This window comes from Osmerus mordax, chromosome 26 (genome assembly GCF_038355195.1).
Source record: "Osmerus mordax isolate fOsmMor3 chromosome 26, fOsmMor3.pri, whole genome shotgun sequence".
Taxonomy (NCBI): Eukaryota; Metazoa; Chordata; class Actinopteri; order Osmeriformes; family Osmeridae; genus Osmerus; species Osmerus mordax.
The window spans coordinates 8,474,018-8,493,099 of record NC_090075.1 but is presented as its reverse complement, the minus strand read 5'-3'; the positions used below and the strand labels follow the sequence as shown (position 1 = coordinate 8,493,099).

Below are 19,082 nucleotides of genomic sequence, written 5' to 3'. Positions count from 1 at the left end.
CGTATACGTCCAGGCTGGCAGGAGCAGATGGTCGCCTAATGCCAGGCATGGCCACCATTTTTTCTCCTGTGCGTTAGCTGTCGCTATGCGGCTCGTTCTACTTGCCAGACTCACTGGCAAAAACAACAAATCTTTCCGGGGAGGGACCAATAAGACCAACTTTTTTCGAGCTGTTTCTGTGTCCATACCATGTGTGCATCCGTTTCAAAGCTTAAAGGAAAGACGTTTTAAGTCAAATGAATAACGTTAATAATACTGTGAAGTTGGTTGTAGATGTGGTAAGGACTGTGGTAAAGTGTTGGCACAGCTGTGTTGGATGACATGTCCCCATGGGTTTCTACGAGATGATTCGTGCTAAAAAGACAACCATTCGTGTTTATGGAGCCTCACAAATGATTGACAGAAGTGTGTAAGTCTGTTTCATAGCATGTGTGTCTTTTTGCACACTTGACCTGTGTTATCCTAACAGCCTGAGGGGGGCCAGGAAAGCCTTTGACCTGAATCCTTCTATGGGCGCATTTGTGTGTGTGTGTGTGTGTGCATTTGTGTGTGTGAGACAGGGACAGCTTTATAGATGGCCTAGGCAGTAGAAATCTCAGGCAGGGATCGATGGAGAAATGACAGCTCTGCGCATAGGGCTTGTGTAACGCCTTATCTGTGTTTGTGTGTAATGTTTAAATAAGGTTTCGCCTGCCGGTCTGATCAATACTTGGCCTGACCGTGGCAGTTGCTCTTTCTCTCCTCTCACACACAGTCCTAGGCTGACAGGAGCTCCGTGCGGCTGCCCCGGGAGAACCACAGCAAGCCCAACCACGCAAATTAAAACCTCAGCCGTTTTCTCTTTCTCAGGCCAATGAAAATGTTTTCATCAAAACAAATGCTTCTTTAATTTTTTTCGTATTTTTTTTTACTGACCAGACCATGGTGAGAGCCTGTTATGAGTGTTGTAAAAACAAAACAAAAAAACGTTCCCGTTCTCCACAGTGCCCCCCCCCTCCTCTTCCACTCCTCCCCTCCTCACCCCTCCCCCCCTTCCACTTCGCCTAACCTCAGCCTCTAATTGGTGGCGAGCGGGTAGCCCCGTGTGTGGACGTTTGAGAGCGCGCCCAGTGGTGAGAACATTAGCATCACCGCAGCTACCTGTACATAATGATAACCTCAAGCCCAGCCCGGGGAGACCTCCAGTCCTGTAAACAAGAGCTCTGATACCACCACCCCCCCCACCCCCCACACCCGGGGCCCCCCTTGCTACCTGAGCCCGCCATCAGAGGGGCCCCGGGTGTGTGCGCCGGTGTGTGAGTGTGTAAGCGTGCGTAATGAACTTGGGCTCCATTGATCGAGAACGAAAGCGAGGACCGGGCTTGTTTGTCCCAGCAGGGCCACTGTGACGCCAGGCTCATAAATGTTTGAGAGAGCCTCAGAATCTGCCACGGTCTCGGTTATTCCATTTCAAATGTGTCCTCTTAGATAGAGTTGACGGACAGTTAAGTTAAGTTTGTTGGGAACTTGTTTAATTATTTCACCTTAATTCGCTCGGGGTGGGGGTGGGTAGGAAGGAAGGGAGGTCGGGTGCAAAGTGATAAACAAGTAAAAACACGCGTCTTGACGGTGGAGTTAAGGAGTCGATGTAAGCGTCTGCTCGTGTGTGTAGCCGTGTTTCGCGTAGCACACAACAGACGCAAGCGGGCATGCTCAGACTGGTGCACGCCAGCGCCTAACGTACACTTGTGTACATTTCACGTGTTCGGGAGCGTGTCCATTCACGTTTTCCACCCAGATGTGTATTCCCATGTTCTCACACGCGCACACATCCTTTGAGGTGCTCCCGGCAACCCTGCCAAACGCATGATTGGTATCTCCACCGCAGATATCACTTAGAAAGCACCTGACACGTAGGCTACGCATCCGAGCTTCTCCTTGACTGCTAAGTACCGCAGCGTGGCTAGCACTCGCCGCCGTTATGCACCCGGTAATAAAAGTTGAACATTGATTTTCTGTAGCTGCTTGTAACTGTTAATGTTGATACATCAGTAGCCAAAGGAAAGCACATGGGGCTTAATGGGGAGGGCCGAGAATGGGGATGTGTTATTGGGCAGGACCCAACGCTAAATCACAGAACCCATCCTCGCCGATCGATAAGACAGTAACTGCAAGTGTCCCTCTGCTTTTCTAATGTTTTATAATAAACTGACAGGTTGTAATAAGGACCCGGGAAGGGGAGAGAGAGAGAGAGAGAGAGAGAGAGAGAGAGGAAGGGAAGGAAGGAAGGAGAGAGAAAGAGGGGGAGGGAGGGAGGAGAGGATGGGATGGGAATCGGGCGCTTCTCCCTACACCAACAACCATTCCTCATCCTGCCTTAAATCAGACCTCGCCGGGACAGAGGAGGTGGAGAGGAGAGGAGGAGAGAAAGATAGGGCTTTTTTGGACAGGAGAAAACTTTGCACGCGGTGGTCTGTCTTGTGTCATGTCCAGTTTTGGGGCTAATGTACTGTGTGGGTGTTTCTTCCACAGTGTCGATGAGAGAAAGACTAGAGCAGTCCTGTCCTTGACAGCATGCAGGAGGAGCTGTATTGAGATATCTCGTGTAAAACAAAGTTTCTTTTTCACATGATCAGATATTGAGTGTTAAGTGTTAAGGGGGGGGTCTAGTGACTTAAATATCATAACCTAAATAAAAGGTTGCACTCTTTAGTCAACTGATAACGTGACTTGTTTAACCATAGATAAAGAGTTGTGCTGACGCAATTGCAGAATGAAACACAACATAACTAACTGATAAGACACAAACATGATCACCGGAAAAATAACTGGAGCGAGGGCTAAGTTTGAGATACCGTAGACGCTGAACTGAGACATTAGAGATATGGAAGTGTTGAAATCAGTCAGGAGCAAAGTGGAACCTCCAACATACTTTGAGTGTTAAGCTAAAGATTGTCAGGGTGAGGGACGAAAATACACAGCCACCCAATCCCCAAACTCCCCTACTTAAACACTACGCTGAGCTGTAATGTCTGGTGCTTTTAAAGCTTGATAAAGTCTGAAAGCCTTTTAGACTTCTCATTATATTGAATGCTTCTCAAACTAGGGACCCTACACCAGATGAGAGTTTGCCTTTTTTCACAACCAAAGGAGCAAAATTATGTAAAAGCAGTCATATCAGGTTCATTACACAGGGCAAATCTTTTTTTCTCTTACAACTGTACCTGCCAAGGAAGCTACAGTTTCTTTTTACAACAGTAGTAAGCGAATGTGGAGGTTATGAAAACCCAGTGCTTTTTCATCAAGGTATATTTGTCTGAGCACTTCACAGGGGCCGGGGGGGGGGGGGGGGGGGGACGAGAACGGGCACCTGGCGCACTTCCTGTGCTCTTCATCTCCTCTTGAATTCACCTCCCCTATACATTTCATTACTGATTTGATTGGACAAACCGTTCACTCTATAAGGTGGTGTACAAACCGCACACACAAAAGTGCACGCACACACAAGCGTGCGCACACACGCACACAAAATATCCCACACACGGACAAACAACACACACACACAGCAAGGTTTACACACGTATTGATCACGCGGACGTCACACACATGACTTTCGTCCACATGACTTACAACCCATCACTGCCAAAGTGCTTGGCTCACAAGAAAAAACCTCGGCCCTATTATCTTGCATTTAATTAAGACGTAGCTGGGGTTATATACTCCATTATTTGGCCCCGGCTCGGGTCTCGCAGGGTGTAAATATCGAACCGTCGCCAGCGTCCGAATGTTAATCAATCCCCGCCGAATTCCAAATGATTTGGTTCGTTTCAGGAAATGAATATTTGCGAGGCATTATGGGTCGGCGTGCGTTCACCACTCAACTCCCCAGCGCGCTCGCCGGGATCAGAGCATTGATTCGGAGCAGCAGAACCCGACGCCTTGTTGCTTAATTAGGACATACCTGTCTGGGAACGATGATTTTTTTTTATTTCTTATTTTCTGAGTAGGGCATAAAAGAGGAGCGGAGGGGGGGGGGTTGGGGGGGGGGGAGGCTTTTGTGTTGTTTCAGCAGATTGGCGCCTGACCTCGTACACAGAGACAGGGCCCTTCTGAAGATGTGCTAACCATGCTAATGAGAGACGCTAACTAGGAGTGTGGGTTAGGGGGTGGACGGGCGGGGCAGGGAGACAACTGGAAAATGGGGGGAGAGGGGGGGGAACAGAGAGGATGGTTGGTGGACACATTGGAAGGAGGGACGGAGGTAGCTGAGACTAGTGAGCGGGCCCAGAGGGAGAGGGAGTGGTGGAAGGGAGGATGGAACAGGGGGCTACAATGCTCACTCCACAATGCTCATTGTCATTCGAAAATTCGAAATGGAATCTATCTTTAGTGTGAGATGACCTTAAAGTTATGTCAGCAGGAAAGTCTGTCATCGTCGCAAGTACAGTCGCACGGATCCGTCGCGATGTGACTGTTCTTGTCTGCGCTGCCAGTGCTAGCAAGTGAAGAGGAAACACTATGACAAGACAAACTGAACATTAGTCAGTACTCAGTCTGAGTATCTGTCTTTCTCTGGTTTTCCTTGCTCTTTCAGTAAAAGGGTCCAGATTGGGGGTTATTTAGAGCTCTACCCACAAATCTGGCACCCGCAGGGAGCACTTAGCACCAGCAGTGGCTGGCTTTCTCTGGCTTTGCTCGGCTTTGACCAGACATGACGGGGGCTGCCTTCCACAATTACACATGACAGGCTAACCTGGAGACAGGGGGTCACAGCCCAAACCTCAACATAACTGCCATCTTATGGTGCTTTAGCAACATCTGGCATGTAACAAACACACACACATACACATTCACAAACACTCACACACTGAGAGCCCTAGCTAGGGGAGATCAATATTTCTGAATTGACGGATTGATAAATCTGATGGATATTGGTATACCAAAAGATAGATAGAGAAGGATGAAGGGAGGAAATGACATTTAGAATTAAAGGAGTGAGAGGGAGAGAGTGTGGGATAGAGAGAGAGGTGAGAAAGTATGTGAGAGAGAGAGGGAGGGAGGGAGAGTGAGAGAGGGAGTGTGAGAGTGTGTTTGAGAGAGAGTGATAGTGTGTGTGTGTGAAAGAGAGAGAGAGAGAGAGAGAGAGAGAGAGAGAGAGAGAGCGCGAGAGAGAGAGAGAAAGAAAGGATGTGAGAGAGGGAGAGATATAGAGAAAGAAAAAGAAAGAAAGAGAGGGTGAGAGAAAGGGTGAAAGAGAGGGAGTGCGAGAGAGGGTGAAAGAGAGAGGATCAGAGAGATAGAGAGGAAGAGAGAGAGAGGGATAGAAAGAGAGACACAGACACGGAAAGCGAGAAAGAAGGTGAGAAAGCACTGACCCCAGGACAGAAAGGACGAAGTTCAATCGAACAACAGAAGGTGGAAAAAAAAACACACACACAACCCCCCCTCCTCTCTCCCCCCCTGCCCATTAACGCACACTCTCTCTACTAAGACAAGGGAGCTCTCAGGTCAAGTGATGTCTCCTCCCCTCCTTATTGACACTTGGCTTTATTGAGAGCCCCGGAGCTGATGGTTGACGGTGAGCGGTGACAGAGGCTCTGACACCCTTGATAGAGAGGACCCACAGCCCAAGCTATGGGGCTGTCGGACTCACATCAAGCCAGGGGGAAATTTAAGTACCTTTGATTCCCTTTAAAAGGCTTCAATTTTGAGGGATTGTGCAAGAGAGATAGACAGAGACAGACAGACAGACAGACAGACAGACAGACAGAGAGAGAGAGAGAGAGAGAGAGAGAGAGAGAGAGAGAGGGACAGGCAGACAGACAGACAGACAGACAGAGAGAGAGAGAGAGAGAGAGAGAGAGAGAGAGAGAGAGAGAGAAAGAGAGAGAGAGAGGGACAGGCAGACAGACAGATGGGGAAAGGGACAGACAGATAGACACAGAGAGAAAGAAACCGACAGAGACAGAGCTAGACAGAAAGGCTATGGCTGATATTGGTGGGTGGTGTTAAGTGTGTGTTTGTGTGTTCAAGACCAAGCTGACCTCTCCATCACAAACACACACTTTTATCTGACTGCAGCTTTTACCTAACATCGATTGCTCCAGTTTTGTGGGGAATTTAAGAATTTGACTTGGGTATCTCTGCACCTCACCAAGAATAGTTGCCCTTTGGTGCACACATTTTTGTGGATCTGATAGACCCACAGCATTATAGGGTTTTTACAACAATACACCTGACAGGTACTGTGCAGACTGTAAAAATACCGATCTTTGTTGACAATGTTTCGAAATAATGTATCAAAACAATGTATTGTCCTAACATTGTGCAGGTTACTGGAAGGCATTAAGTCGTTTGTACAAAGGGTAATACGTGTGATGAAAGCGGGAGACATTCATGCAGGCAGGGAAGGATGTTCTTAGTGCTATGTTGAACTTACTCACACACTTGTGCTCTTGTATGCTAGCCTGGGTGCCAGCCCAAGTTAGCCCCGCCCCCAAAAAATGTTGGTCGGGACGTTGGGTCTGGGCTCGCTCGGTTGGGGAAAAACGATGTCTGAACAAGAGCTGTTCGGACCAATCAAATTGTCAGGGCGGGCTTTATACGATGATGGACAGATGATCAACAGAAACTTAATCAACCACATCACCAAAGAGCGCTTGGGTTGAACTCGTTTTCCACAAACAACATACTAGGTTGCTCTGATTGATTGTAGGTCTATCCAATTGAGCGAAGTGACATTTTTTTTCCCAGGTTTGGTTGAAACATGCCCCATACTCACAGCCCAACGGAGCGGTATCAGACTCATATTCTAAATAGAATTATGAGTATGACGACGTCAGTCTACTTGTATGCCAGTGTGCAACATCGATTTTGATCCCTAATAGACGTCACTGAGTTCCAGCTAGAGACTGGTTGTATTAGCTTAGCATTGGTACTGAGTTTGTGTGATCTAGCAGAGGGAAAGAAGTTCTCCCAACTCTGGCTTGGGAGTTTTTTCATGCCTCATTTCGTTGACTCCTCATTAATTGGCTCCTGTGGAATTGATTTAACCCTACGAGTGTGGGTTCACACAAACCCAAGCGTAAAAATCTTCTGTCTCTATTACTCTCCCTCCCCTCTTTCTCTCACGCACCCTGAACACACACACACACAAACACACCAAACACACTTTTTTCTCACTCTGTCTCTCTCTCTCACACACACACACACACACCACTGGCTCTCTCCCAGTCAGGACTGTGGGAGGGGTGATATTAATCATAACAGTTCTAATCTCCTGTCTTAGCGTGTTTACAGCTCCTCTCCGACATCTGTGCACCACCACGGAGGCCCAGGCAGTGCGGGAGAACAGGCAAGAGCCTGGGGCGATACACATCCCTCAGGTGAGCCCTTCATTATGGATGATGTTTCCGCCAAATTATTTACACCAACGGGGGGCCTCCCCCCCACCTCCAAACCCCATAACAGCAGCCCTCCCACCCTGTGAGCCCCTCCCGCCTGCGTCTGGTGTCAAAAGTCTGCCTGTCTGTCGGTCTGTTTCCCCGGTCTCCCTGTATGTCTGTTTGCCTGTCCATCTGTCCGTCTGTCCCTCTGTCTCTATCTTACTGTTCATCGGGGGAAAACGCCAGTGATATGATAATGCTGTTGACAAACAGCCGGATTTGCTGTCAAAAAATTCCAACGCCCCCTCCCCCGGCCCCCCCTCCTCCCCCTTCATCCCTTTCCCCCTCCTCTGAGTCAGCGCACCCCTCTGTCTTTGATTGAAGGTGGACTGGGCTCCGAAAAATCTCACCTTGACATCAAATGACTTCATTAATGAATTATCTTAAAACTGAGGCATGGTGGAATCGCGAGCGATCCCCATTACAGAAGTCGAATGGGGCTGGTGAGGGTGTTGGAGTCCAGTCAAGGCGCGAGCCTGGAATACAAACCAGCCACTGTCTAGTTTCTCACAAGTGATGGGAGGATCTCTTGGAAGCACACACAGGATTTGTTACAGTGTGTCTCTTCAACTTGGCCAAAGTGCTTGATTGGTTGGTGTCGTGTGCGCCTGCGTGCCTGCTCGTGTTTGGAGGTTGGTGTGTGTGCGCGTGCCTGTACAACAGAGTGCATGCTGGGTTGGTGTATTGAGGTGTGTGTGTGTGTTTCTGGGCCACTATGACACGAACCCAGTCTGCTACATTCAGGCTATCAGAGTGGGAGAGAGAGATTACAGTCTCCTGACAGCCAACCCAGCCTTGGAAAGTAGACCCGAAATGGATGTGATGAGGAGAGAGAGAAAAGTATGAGAGAGGGAGAGACAGAGAGAGACAGAGAGCGGGAGAGAAAGAGAGAGAACACAGGGGACTCTTTTCTCTCGCCCCTGTCCACTCCCCCTCTTCTCTTACTTTAGTTAGTTAGTCCTAAATTCACCCTTCCAACTTCTTCCCCTAAATCACCTCCGCATTGGATAATCCCTTTGTCCTTCCTCCCCCTCGCCTTCCCCTCCCTCCCTCCCTCCTTCCCCAAACACTGTGCTCCCTTTATCACCCATGAGGCCCTCAACAACATCCCACCTCAGGTAGTCCCCGGCCCAAATTAATTCACCCCGGCCCTATCCTGTAAACCCTCCCTGCTTCTCTCTACTTCTCCCACCCCTCGTCCTGCTCTTCCCTTTCCTAACCCCCCCCCCCCCCCCCCGTTCGTGATCCACCCCCCCCCCCCCCACCCCCCCGCTTCAAATAATAATAATAATAATCACACCGGAACCGTATCCCACCTATCCCAGCCCCCCATCCCCCTCTTCAGTCTTACCACCCCGGCTTCCACCCCTGCCCCCTCCCAGCCCCCGCTCACTCACTCACACACACGCACGCACGCACGCACCCCCCCCTCCTCTTCCTCCGTACTCACCCAGGCTGAAGAGCACAAGGAACTTGAGGCAGACAAACTCCCTCTGGTCGAGCTGCAGGGAGCGCAGCTTGCCCACCAGCTCCTGCGCGTGGCTCATCAGGTTGTTGAGGGTGGCTCCGGCTTGGGAGGCAATTACAGCATAATCCACCTGCAGGACACACACACACACATACCGCAGGCTGTTACGCGCAAAGCTTTGTCTTCATATTGTAAGGTTGTCGTCTTGTGTCATTTCTGTGGACTTTATAACAACATGACTTGGGCATAAGACCTGAGGATGCTAATGAACCATGGGGGATAAAGTAATGAACGTAGGTGGAAGGTATTGTAAAATACTTTCAAATCCCAAACAGCAAATTGTGGCCACAAAAGGGGAGTTATCTAACATTACCAAATGTTGCCTTAACTTGTCATTACACACATTCGATGTCAGCTATTTCTACCAGCTCACAGTGTACTGTAAAAACACAATGAATGTATGTGTGTGGGTATGTGTACAGTCACATCCAAGAGACTTCTCCAAGAGCTTTGAGACCTATTTTGTGAGGCGATTCTAGTACATTTCCTGAATTGTCATTTAGGTTCTTCTGAAAGTAGACAATGTTCTCCCGTTTAGGATGGACTCCTAGCACAAACCTAAAACACACAAACAAGCCTAGCAACCTACATACAGGTGGAGCCTTGGAATGAATAGTGGGTTTATATGAGCATACAGCTCAAATTAGCACCGATTTACCATCAGTATGAAATGCACAGAGAATCTCTCTCTTTCTCTCTCTCTCTCTGCGAAAGGGGGCCCTAGGGCCTAGGCCCGAATCCTGAATCCTAATCACTCGCTCGCGAAAAAAAAGGGAGAGGGCAGCACGTTCCCTCCATCCTAACCCCCTCTCCTTCTCTCTCTCTCTAGGGTTGTGTGGGGCAGTGGAGGGCGAGAGATCGCCCCCCTTTCAGGTCTGAACCCCAACCACCCATCCCCTCAGTGACCCGGCACTAGACCCCCTTCTCAGGTGCATTTAATATCTGCAGCAACAGCAGATTTGTCTGGGAGGCAAGTCCTTAGCTGCCACTCACAGTAAGCAGGCCGTATTAAATTTTTATATTTATTGACAATTCATTACCATAATTGACTGCGCCAGGATTTCTGGGGGAAGGTAGACGGCAGGGCTGGCTCAACCTCAGGGAGGAAGGTCCCTGCGAGCTGCAATTTGCAATCAAAAAAACGCCACGGATCGGAATTTATTTATCGTGTAAACAGGACGAGCGGAATGTTCGTGAAAAAAAAAAGGAGAGGAAAAAAAAAGACGGCGGCTTTCGGAGCGTCGTCTTCCCGGCGCACTCTTTCTCATACTCCCTCTCCTTTTCCGTCTCTCTACACGCCTCCCCTGTCGGGCTCCCTGATGAGTCAGTGCCCTGGAAAGTGTCAATCAATTTACATAAAAGCAACTGTGCATGAAATAACTTCAATGAGCGATAGGACTCCTCATGGCGCTGCCTTGGGTTATGGCTTCCTTTCCCCCGAGTCAAAGGAAAACACCACCCTTATGACAATAGACTTATCTGTCACCCCAACGACCTACATATCAATCAATCAATACATGTTTATTAGTCCCGTTTCGGGTCACGTCCTACAAGTAGATTGACAAAACCCTGGCCTCCTGTTTCAGCCGACCTGCAAACTTTGACCTGCTAATTTATCCTTTTTTTTTATCTGTCTCCTTTTCTCTTTCTGTGTTAACCTTTTATCTTCTGCGCTCAAAAATGACAACTTGCTATTAAAATGTAAGTTTCAGTATATATCCAGTGCAAGTGTCACTGATAATTAGCTGTGGCGAAAGACTGGCTCACAAGAAGCCGAATCCATGTCCAAAAAGTGTCATTTTAAACAACCCTCGGACCGTTTCGACTTTCAAGTCAGGGTGTCACGCTATCACATTATCAAAGCCCTCTATGTTCGCCTTGCTGACAAACGACAAAAAAGACCTTGTCTGCTCACGCCATCTGAACTGTGCCACTATGCGATAGCCTACAAGTCATGTTTTCCTGTTTGATCCAAAGGGAGGACAAGGAGGCCAAAGAGGGAGCTGTATAAATTAGCCTCGCGAATGCATGTTCGACCTGCCTCTGTTTTAGCTTCAGATTCTTCTGAAGGTCATGGGACAGACACCAGGGCACCCGTTGGCAGACAGAACTGCCTATGCAGAAACCTCTAGCTCTGAAATAAAAGCCGTTTTAATCGAACCGTTCGTAGCCGACAGAACCCTGTGTCGGATTTCGGAGGTTCAACATCCAATCAGTTTCAGGTAAGAGAGAACCATTCAGGTCTTCAAAACAGCACCTTGTTTGAAAACGGTTCTATCACATTTTCAAAAACTTCAGTGCTAAAATGGGAACCTCTTTTCCAGAGCATTTCTCTACTGTATTTTTATATATCGTGAGGAGGCTGACAGTAATTGAAACACAGGGATGGTAAGGGAGTTGGGAGTGTAGGACTGTGACGGGGCGGCCCTGTGGCATTTTCCAAAGCCACCCTGGGTGTCGTGTGTCACCACATGACTGAGCTAATCCCCCATGGTGCATTGGGGCTGTGTCACTTGCTCTGAGACTCCACTCAACACTAGCTCAGAAAAGGCAGGTCACCCCAAGCCATTGGCCCAATCAGAATCTAATCCTCCACCAACATCCTCACGACAGGGGGACCAACTTATCACAGTGACTGAAAGACATCTTCTGATATAATCGTTGGAAATTAACATTTAGTCATTTAACAGATGCTCTTATCCAGAGCGACTTACAGTAAGTACAGGGACATTCTCCCCGAGGCAAGTAGGGTGAAGTGCCTTGCCCAAGGACACAACGTCATTTGACACGGCCAGGAATCTAACCGGCAACCTTATGATTAAAAGCCTGATTCCCTAACCGCTCAGCCATCTGACTCCCTAACGACTGTCCCATTCGTTAGTTCCTGCCTGGGCATAATGTCGTCCTAATGAATTGGGACAGCATTGGTTAATGTGCACTGTGCATGTGTGTTTTCATTATTTGCATGCGTGTGTGTATTTTGGTCGGGTGGGCATTGTGTACAGTAGCTGGTAAAAGACGGGCCATGGCTTTAGCTTTCACTGTGCTGCTGTCACCCCTGGCCTGGTGGAGAATAATAGAAGATAATGATGGAACTGTTTGAGACCCCCCCCTCCTCCTCCTCTCTCTCTCTTGCTCCTCCCTGTGACTGCCCCCCCCCCCCCCCCACACACACACACACACACATACACACACTGGCCCCCCAACACCAGCTGTTCATTAGCCAAAATATGCAAACGAGACTTGGTCCTCCGCCTCCCCTGACTGTGCACCCCCCCATTCCACCCCCCCTCCCCCTTCCCCCCCCCCCCCACCCCTCTACCGCTCCGCCCTGACGCCCCTCTCCCCTGCTCCCGGCCCTGCTTGCTCACAGCTCAGACCTGGCTAATCAAACGCGGAGCAGCAGAGACACTGCTGGGAGTCCCGGCTGCCGCTCAGCACCCTTCGCTCTCTCTCTCTGCGCTGGATGTGGGAGGAGCAGGAGAGAGAGAGAAGGCGGGCGGGGGGGGGGGATGAAGTGCTTAAGGCACTGCGTGAGTGTGTTCTGGGTGCGCGCGTGTGTGTGTGCGGGGGCTTGTCTCAGATGTACAGCAGCATTGGAAATGTCCCCTTCGACCCGTTTTCATCCTTGCATGGCCCCGATCTCCCTTCCACCCTTTCTCTCCCACTCTCTCTCTCGCTCCTCTCTCTCTCTCTCTCTCTCTCCCACTGTCTCTCTTCCTTTCTCTCTCTCTCTCTCGCTCCTCTCTCTCTCTCTCCCACTCTCTCTCTTCCTTTCTCTCTCTCTCTCGCTCCTCTCTCTCTCTCTCTCCTTTATCTCTATCTCTGCGGTTTGATGTGACGAGTTCGTCCAATCAACTCAAACAAGTCGTGCTTCAATTATCCCCTGCGGCCCGCTCCTCTATAGTTTCCTCCCCTCGCAACGTTCACCTCGCTATAAACAGTAGGAACAGGAAAACACACTACCACGCACTGTCAGACATCCTTGCTTCAATATTGATGCCCACATCTATTGTTGGAGAACAGGTTTGGCAGAGAGCAGCATTTTGGAAACACACCCAATCAATAATTAAGCACGCCTTGTCCCATTGACAGGCGCGCCAACATTCCGAGGCATATTCATAACGAGCAATTTCATCGCTCTGTGCATGTGTGGGTATTTACATGCGGCTGTGTGGTATGTGCGTGGGTTTGTGTGTATGCCTGTGTGTGTGTGTGTGTGTGTGTACGAGCAGGAAAGCAGAGCCAGAAACAGACGGAGGAATCCCGTGGTCCCGCTAGGTTGAGGGCCTCGTCAGGGCCTGAGGCAATAGTCCCTCCTCTCCTCCTCAGGGCCCTCAACTAAGGTAAATCACAGATTTCCCCCCCCTCTACCTCTACTGCTCCCGCATGCTTAACCAGGCGCTTTATATATTCACTTTTGAAGTAAACACACACACACACATGCCCACGCACACACACTCCCAGCAAACGCACACGCAAAATGAAAACGTAAAAAAATAATAATGCATAATTGATTATTCTGGTCACATTATCTTATACCTATAAGCGTAATCTATTTTTAATGGCGTGGTGACTGAGAGGGGGGCAGAGAGGTCGATGAAGCTTTAAAGGCTGTTGATCTAGGCGCGCTGAGTGGCTGATGAGGTCTAGGGGGAGGGCCGGGAGGGGGGGGGGGAGACAGAGATGGGAGAAGGCAAGGTGGGACTCACCTGTTGGCCGGTGACCAATAGGATGGAGCCCTCTTTGGCGTGCACCACCTGCCGGAAAATGTGGTCGAGGATGAGGAGTTCACTCCAGCAGTTCTGCAGCAGCTTCATTTGGTCATCAACCTGATGAGAGGGAGAGAGAGAGAGAGAGAGAGAGAGAGAGAGAGAGAGAGAGAGAGAGAGAGAGAGGGAGAGAGAGAGAGAGGGAGAGAGGAGAGAGAGAGAGAGAGAGAGAGAGAGAGAGAGAGAGAGAGAGAGAGAGAGAGAGAGAGAGAGAGAGAGAGAGAGGGAGAGAGAGGGAGAGAGAGAGGTTGAAAGAAAAAGAGGAAAAGTTAACTCTTGAGGCTAACAGCATGCTAATGCCACCTGCTGTGTCAAACTCCGGTAGAAAAAACGAGCTTCAACCACCTTTCCAGAGATGGAACTAGAAATGGAAAAACTCATCCGAAACAATAGTTCAGTACACTGACTCACTGAGTCTAACGATTATTTATGTACAGTGAATACTGGCAGTTGCTTTTGGCCATTTACTTCCTCTCCATTGAAAAGTAAGCAAAAGTTAAAAAGGACTCATGTCTTTAAGGTCGTTTGTAGGTTTGCTATTCAAGACAAGCAGACACATAAGATATAACATATATGGGTTTTGCAGTTCGCTTACAGGTATTGATTAGTACAACTGCAGGTGTAGATGGCTGACTTCACACAATGCCTCAAATGTCAGAGCACCCCCCCCCCCCCCCACACACTTCACACATACAGAGTATGCCACAGCTTTCTCATGAGAACGCGACCCTCTCCTCTCCCAGGCCTGCCACTACCTGGATGTGCCTGTTTGTCAAGTGATAGCGGGGCTATCTGTTTGCCCGGTGCCACCTCTGCCTGAGTGATTCCGCCGGCTGAAAGTGATAAAGTAGCCAGCCTGCGACAGCCGCTCACTCCCACCAATGCCAGGTGAATGGGGGGGGGGGGGGGGGGGAGCTGAGGCAGGGGCGAAGGGATAAGTTCGCTACACCACAACAACACTGCCATTGTCACCACCCCTATTTCCCAGGGCCCCGACGCGTTAATGATTAGACACTGTAGCCACACAGGCAGAAAGGCCACATTGAGAGCCAAGAATGAGAAAAAAAAAAAAAAAAAACGGAGATGTTCTCACTCTCTTCCTTTCTTTGTTCTTTCCAGTCAACACACTCAGCCCTCTCGATACTCCTATCTGACGGATTGGTGTGTCTTTCCCAGAATGCTTTGGTTTGGCATTTTTGTGAAATGCCTTTGGTGTGAATCTGAGAGAATCCTTGGGCACCTGACAGTGTGTCACATTGAATTTGAGAGTGTCAATTAAAGTTAGAGAGAGGAATGTGGATCAATTGGTAGTGCATTGCCACACATACCTTAATGAAAGGAGCCATTACTTTCATTCGAACAGGGGGGGATTTTTATTCATCAACACCAGGTCAACATCCAAACCCATGAGTTGTGTTTCATGACCTTGGATGATAGTGTGGTAGCCTCAGCCAACCTTGCTATTCATATCACCAGTTAACAGTGAGTATTTTGACTGGTTATGCGTCTGTTTGTCTTCCAGGCAGACATTACAACTTGAATATCATCGAGATTGGCTTCGCTGGGTCAAATCACACAGCCACATGGCTAAAGTCTAATAAAACCAAGGTTTGCTAACTTGTATCAAAATTGCAGAAAAATGTAAGCAATCTTTCATCCCTTTTTTATCGAGATAGCACATACGTACAACAAAGCCATTTTGACCTTTACCACAACTTCTGACAGCGTGATGAACTCTCTTCTTTCCATCTTTTCCATTTTCCTATATTATTTTTTGGGGGTGTATCGACCGGAGGCGACGAAAAGTGAATGAAATTCAAATGGCATCATTAAAACCATCACACAGAGGCCAACGAGAGTGAAATGGATGAGCTTCTTACTGTACCCCCACCTGCCCCCAACCCCACACTGCCTTAACCCCCATCTCTGAGAGAAGGCGGTGAGGGGGGGGGGGAGCTCTTCAAAGCCCCCCCCCCCCCCCCCCCCCGCCCCGTCAGGGGCCTGGTGAGTGTCGGGGTCCTCATCAAAGAGGGCTGTCCTCACGCTGCCTGCCTGCAAGGGCCCTCTCTGACAACGGGACCGGGTCATCAAAAGGGGATGCTGGCGAAAGGGGTGATGGGGGTGGTGGGTGGATGAGTGTGTGTGTGTGTGTGTGTGGAGGATTGTCCCGCTCGGAGACGTGGATGGTGACAGACGCGTGCGACAGGCGGGCGGGATCGTCGGGGGGCTGGGATGAGGGAGGGTGGACAGTTCAGATCAGGGTCGCTTATAGCGGCTGTTTCCCTGACAAGCTCTTCCTTGGCCGTGACCCTGAGCGCCCAGTGACAAGCCCTGGATCCTCCTAATGTTTCGCCTCTCCACTCACACAGCGGGGCTCCACTGACAGGGCGAGGGGAACCTACTGACTCCTATGCGTCCATGCAGCTATATCTTTCACTCTTCTTTCTAGCAGTCTTTTAATATAGGAAGCTGAACTGAACATTGCCTAGGCTATTAACCTACCTATGGATTTCCATTGCATGCAAACAAAATTAAAATGATTCTTTATTGGATCATGAAGGGAACAAAAACGTTAATTGTTCATCTTTTTGCAAGGTTCTAAGTGTTGTCAATGTCTACTAATGTAACTACCAAGAGCAGATAATATACCACAGTAAACATTCCTATTTCATTTAGTTTTTAAATGTAATTTAAAGTAAATGATTCACAACCAACAAAGACTCAAAATGCATACCGAGGGGCTCACTGAGGGCCTCATGTACGTACATTCGCAAACGTAGCGTTATTAGCGCCATGGCCAACCCGCAGATTGCGCACTCTGTGATACTTCAGTTTACGTCGTATTTACGAAACCTGCAGGTCATCAGGTAATCAGCGCCTTTTTCCGCCCACTATACCTTACATTGCGAGCATTTAAACGCGCAATTGAATGGGCCTCCTTCTTTCTCTCTATCATGGATCAGCCACCAAAGTCAAAACAGCAATGACTGTTTGAAGTTATCCTGATGCCAATATTTGTAATGTAGCGAAGAGTTTAACAACTGCTGGAATGGAATGTGAACGCTGAGTCGGAGATTCGATGTAATCTTTGATTTCTTCCAGTAACTCTAATGTTGCATGGCTGCTTAATCTGTAACGCGTAATGATTTCGTGTTCACTCAACTCAAAAAGTGTGATCCTTGTGGCAACAATTATTTTGCCTATGTCTTCGTCTTGCTCGGGTTACGGCTGCCATTTCACTAGGAGGCATATGCGCATCCTGGTTTACGCCTGCTTTTAACAGGCGGAGAATTTTCACCGCAAAATAGAGTTGCGCTTTCACAAGCGGGTTTTGTACATACCGCGGAATACAGAATTAGGCACACTTTACGCATCCCCTCCCATCTCTTTATGGAAAACTCCCACTTTCGCCTTTACCCTCCCGTGAATGCACATGCATGACACGGAAAAGCGCAATTTGCCATTTTCAGTTCCCGCGACAGGCAGTCTGCGCTTTTACCTTAGTGCGGCATGTTTGTACATACCTCGCCATGCTTTTACGCGCAAATTGCGAAACAAATACGCCTGAAGTGGGCGCAAAAGCGTTAGTACATGAGGCCCTGAGTCTCTCTATAACTGTCACTATAAGAATAAAAAAATAAAAAAATATTTAAAAAATATCTGCTTACTGTACTGAGCTGCCGTTTAGGGAACTTACTGAACTTGAACTAGTCTGCATACCATCTCAAGACTACACTTCACTGTTCATGAAGGTGATCAGTGTTGAGAAAGAGTAACACATGTCTTAAATAATGCCACTGGAGTCTCTTCCTTAACAGGGGCACTGGGCAACACTGTGTCTACACTTGGCTTATTCGGTTTGAGTCGAAATAAGTCACAAAACTCTTCCCAAACATACGTTTAGGAATATTTTCAAGGCGCACCTCTCTTTCATTATTTCGACATCATCAATGCTGTTCTTTTCAGGCAGGAATTTCGCAAAGGAGAGCGCAATGAAAAATACATATCCTCCAAGAAACCAATTTAAAACCTTTATGGCCATTCAGGCAAGGGGGGATCAATGCCCAGATCAATCGCTCAGCCCATAGCTTTTGTTCAACACCACGAGCACAGATTAATGTGATTTTCTACACACAGACAGACAGACAGGGAGATAGAGAATTAGGGAGAAAGAGAAAAGGCAGAGAGAGAAGAATGGGCAAAAGGCCTGGAGGGAAAACGGGCAAATAAAATAAAGTGATTAAGAAAAGAAATCTTCGCCATTTTTCTGGGAATTTCAATTAATTGGTAATGGTGTGTTTGGAGCGCCCAAAAGTCATGTTTATTCAACAGCCCCTGCTAGGAGAGGACCATCTATAATGGTTGTGAGTCAAAACGGCCAAATGTAGCGAAATATTTCTTTCTTTCTTCGGTGCTGTGGTTTGGTAGAATGCCACAAGCATTGTTAAGCGGTGTGGGTATCATGTCCCTAACGAGGGTACACAGCTGGATCTGATTTTAATAAGTAGCTCCAGTTTTGAAGTATCCTAATGAACAGATTAATGGAATCTCCTTCAGCGTGGCTTAATGAATGAAGTGAATTAAATTATTGTAGCCGTGAAAGCGGGGGGGGGAACACACACTCACCATGGGTTCATCTTCTCAACTGACATTTACATAAAACGAGCAGCACAACAGAACAGGCCTGTTTTACACCCCCTCTTTCTCTGCCTCTCCCACACTCTCTTTCTCTCTCGCTCTCTTCTCTCTCTCTTCCCTTCTCTATCTCTATCTCTCTCTCTCTCTTTCTCCCTGTGGCTCTCGTTCTCAAGCTGGATCTGAATCAATGTTTTCTCCGAGAACTACAGGTTTGAAGCTTGAAGTTCAGGTTTGAAGTTGACTTCAATGGCTCCACTCACAGGAAGGCTTCCCTATGTTGTCTTGTGTCGGCATCTGTTCGTCTGGTGGCTCTCTGGCCGGATTTACACCTGGGGATAGGAATTAATTCACTCTGGAGTTGCTCAATACTATAATCAGCCTTAACACGTCTTAACACTGCAATCTCAGTTTGCATGTTCAATCTGATATTTTGGGTTTTGCGCCATTAAAGGAATATGATAACAAAGTCGAACGCCATTGTTAGAATTAATAATACGCCATTTTAGGGACGTGCTCGTCTTTTTAGACTGTTTTCTATTTTACAAAGTGAGTAAATGTCAGGGATGTGACCAGTAGAGAACATTTGAGGTGTTGGGATAGGAGGGGTATTTTGTGTGTGAGATTAGTATCTCAATCTCTCCCTAGCTACTGGCCCTTGTGTATTTGCCCCATAGTCCATACCGCCCCCACCCCCCCCCTCCAACCAGACTGTTTATAATG

At 48.3% G+C, this 19,082-nt stretch overlaps 1 protein-coding gene across 1 annotated transcript in view; it reads right to left on the bottom strand.

Annotated features, from left to right (window-relative positions):
• Positions 1-19,082, bottom strand: part of nr5a2 (nuclear receptor subfamily 5, group A, member 2) — a 49,776-nt gene that overhangs the window by 7,887 nt on the left and 22,807 nt on the right. The window contains exons 5-6 of the mRNA XM_067229633.1: positions 13,665-13,784; positions 8,875-9,022 (exon numbers count right to left, since the gene is read on the bottom strand). Of these exons, the coding sequence (XP_067085734.1) occupies positions 8,875-9,022; positions 13,665-13,784 (268 nt within the window). The remainder of the gene's footprint in view (positions 1-8,874; positions 9,023-13,664; positions 13,785-19,082) is intronic.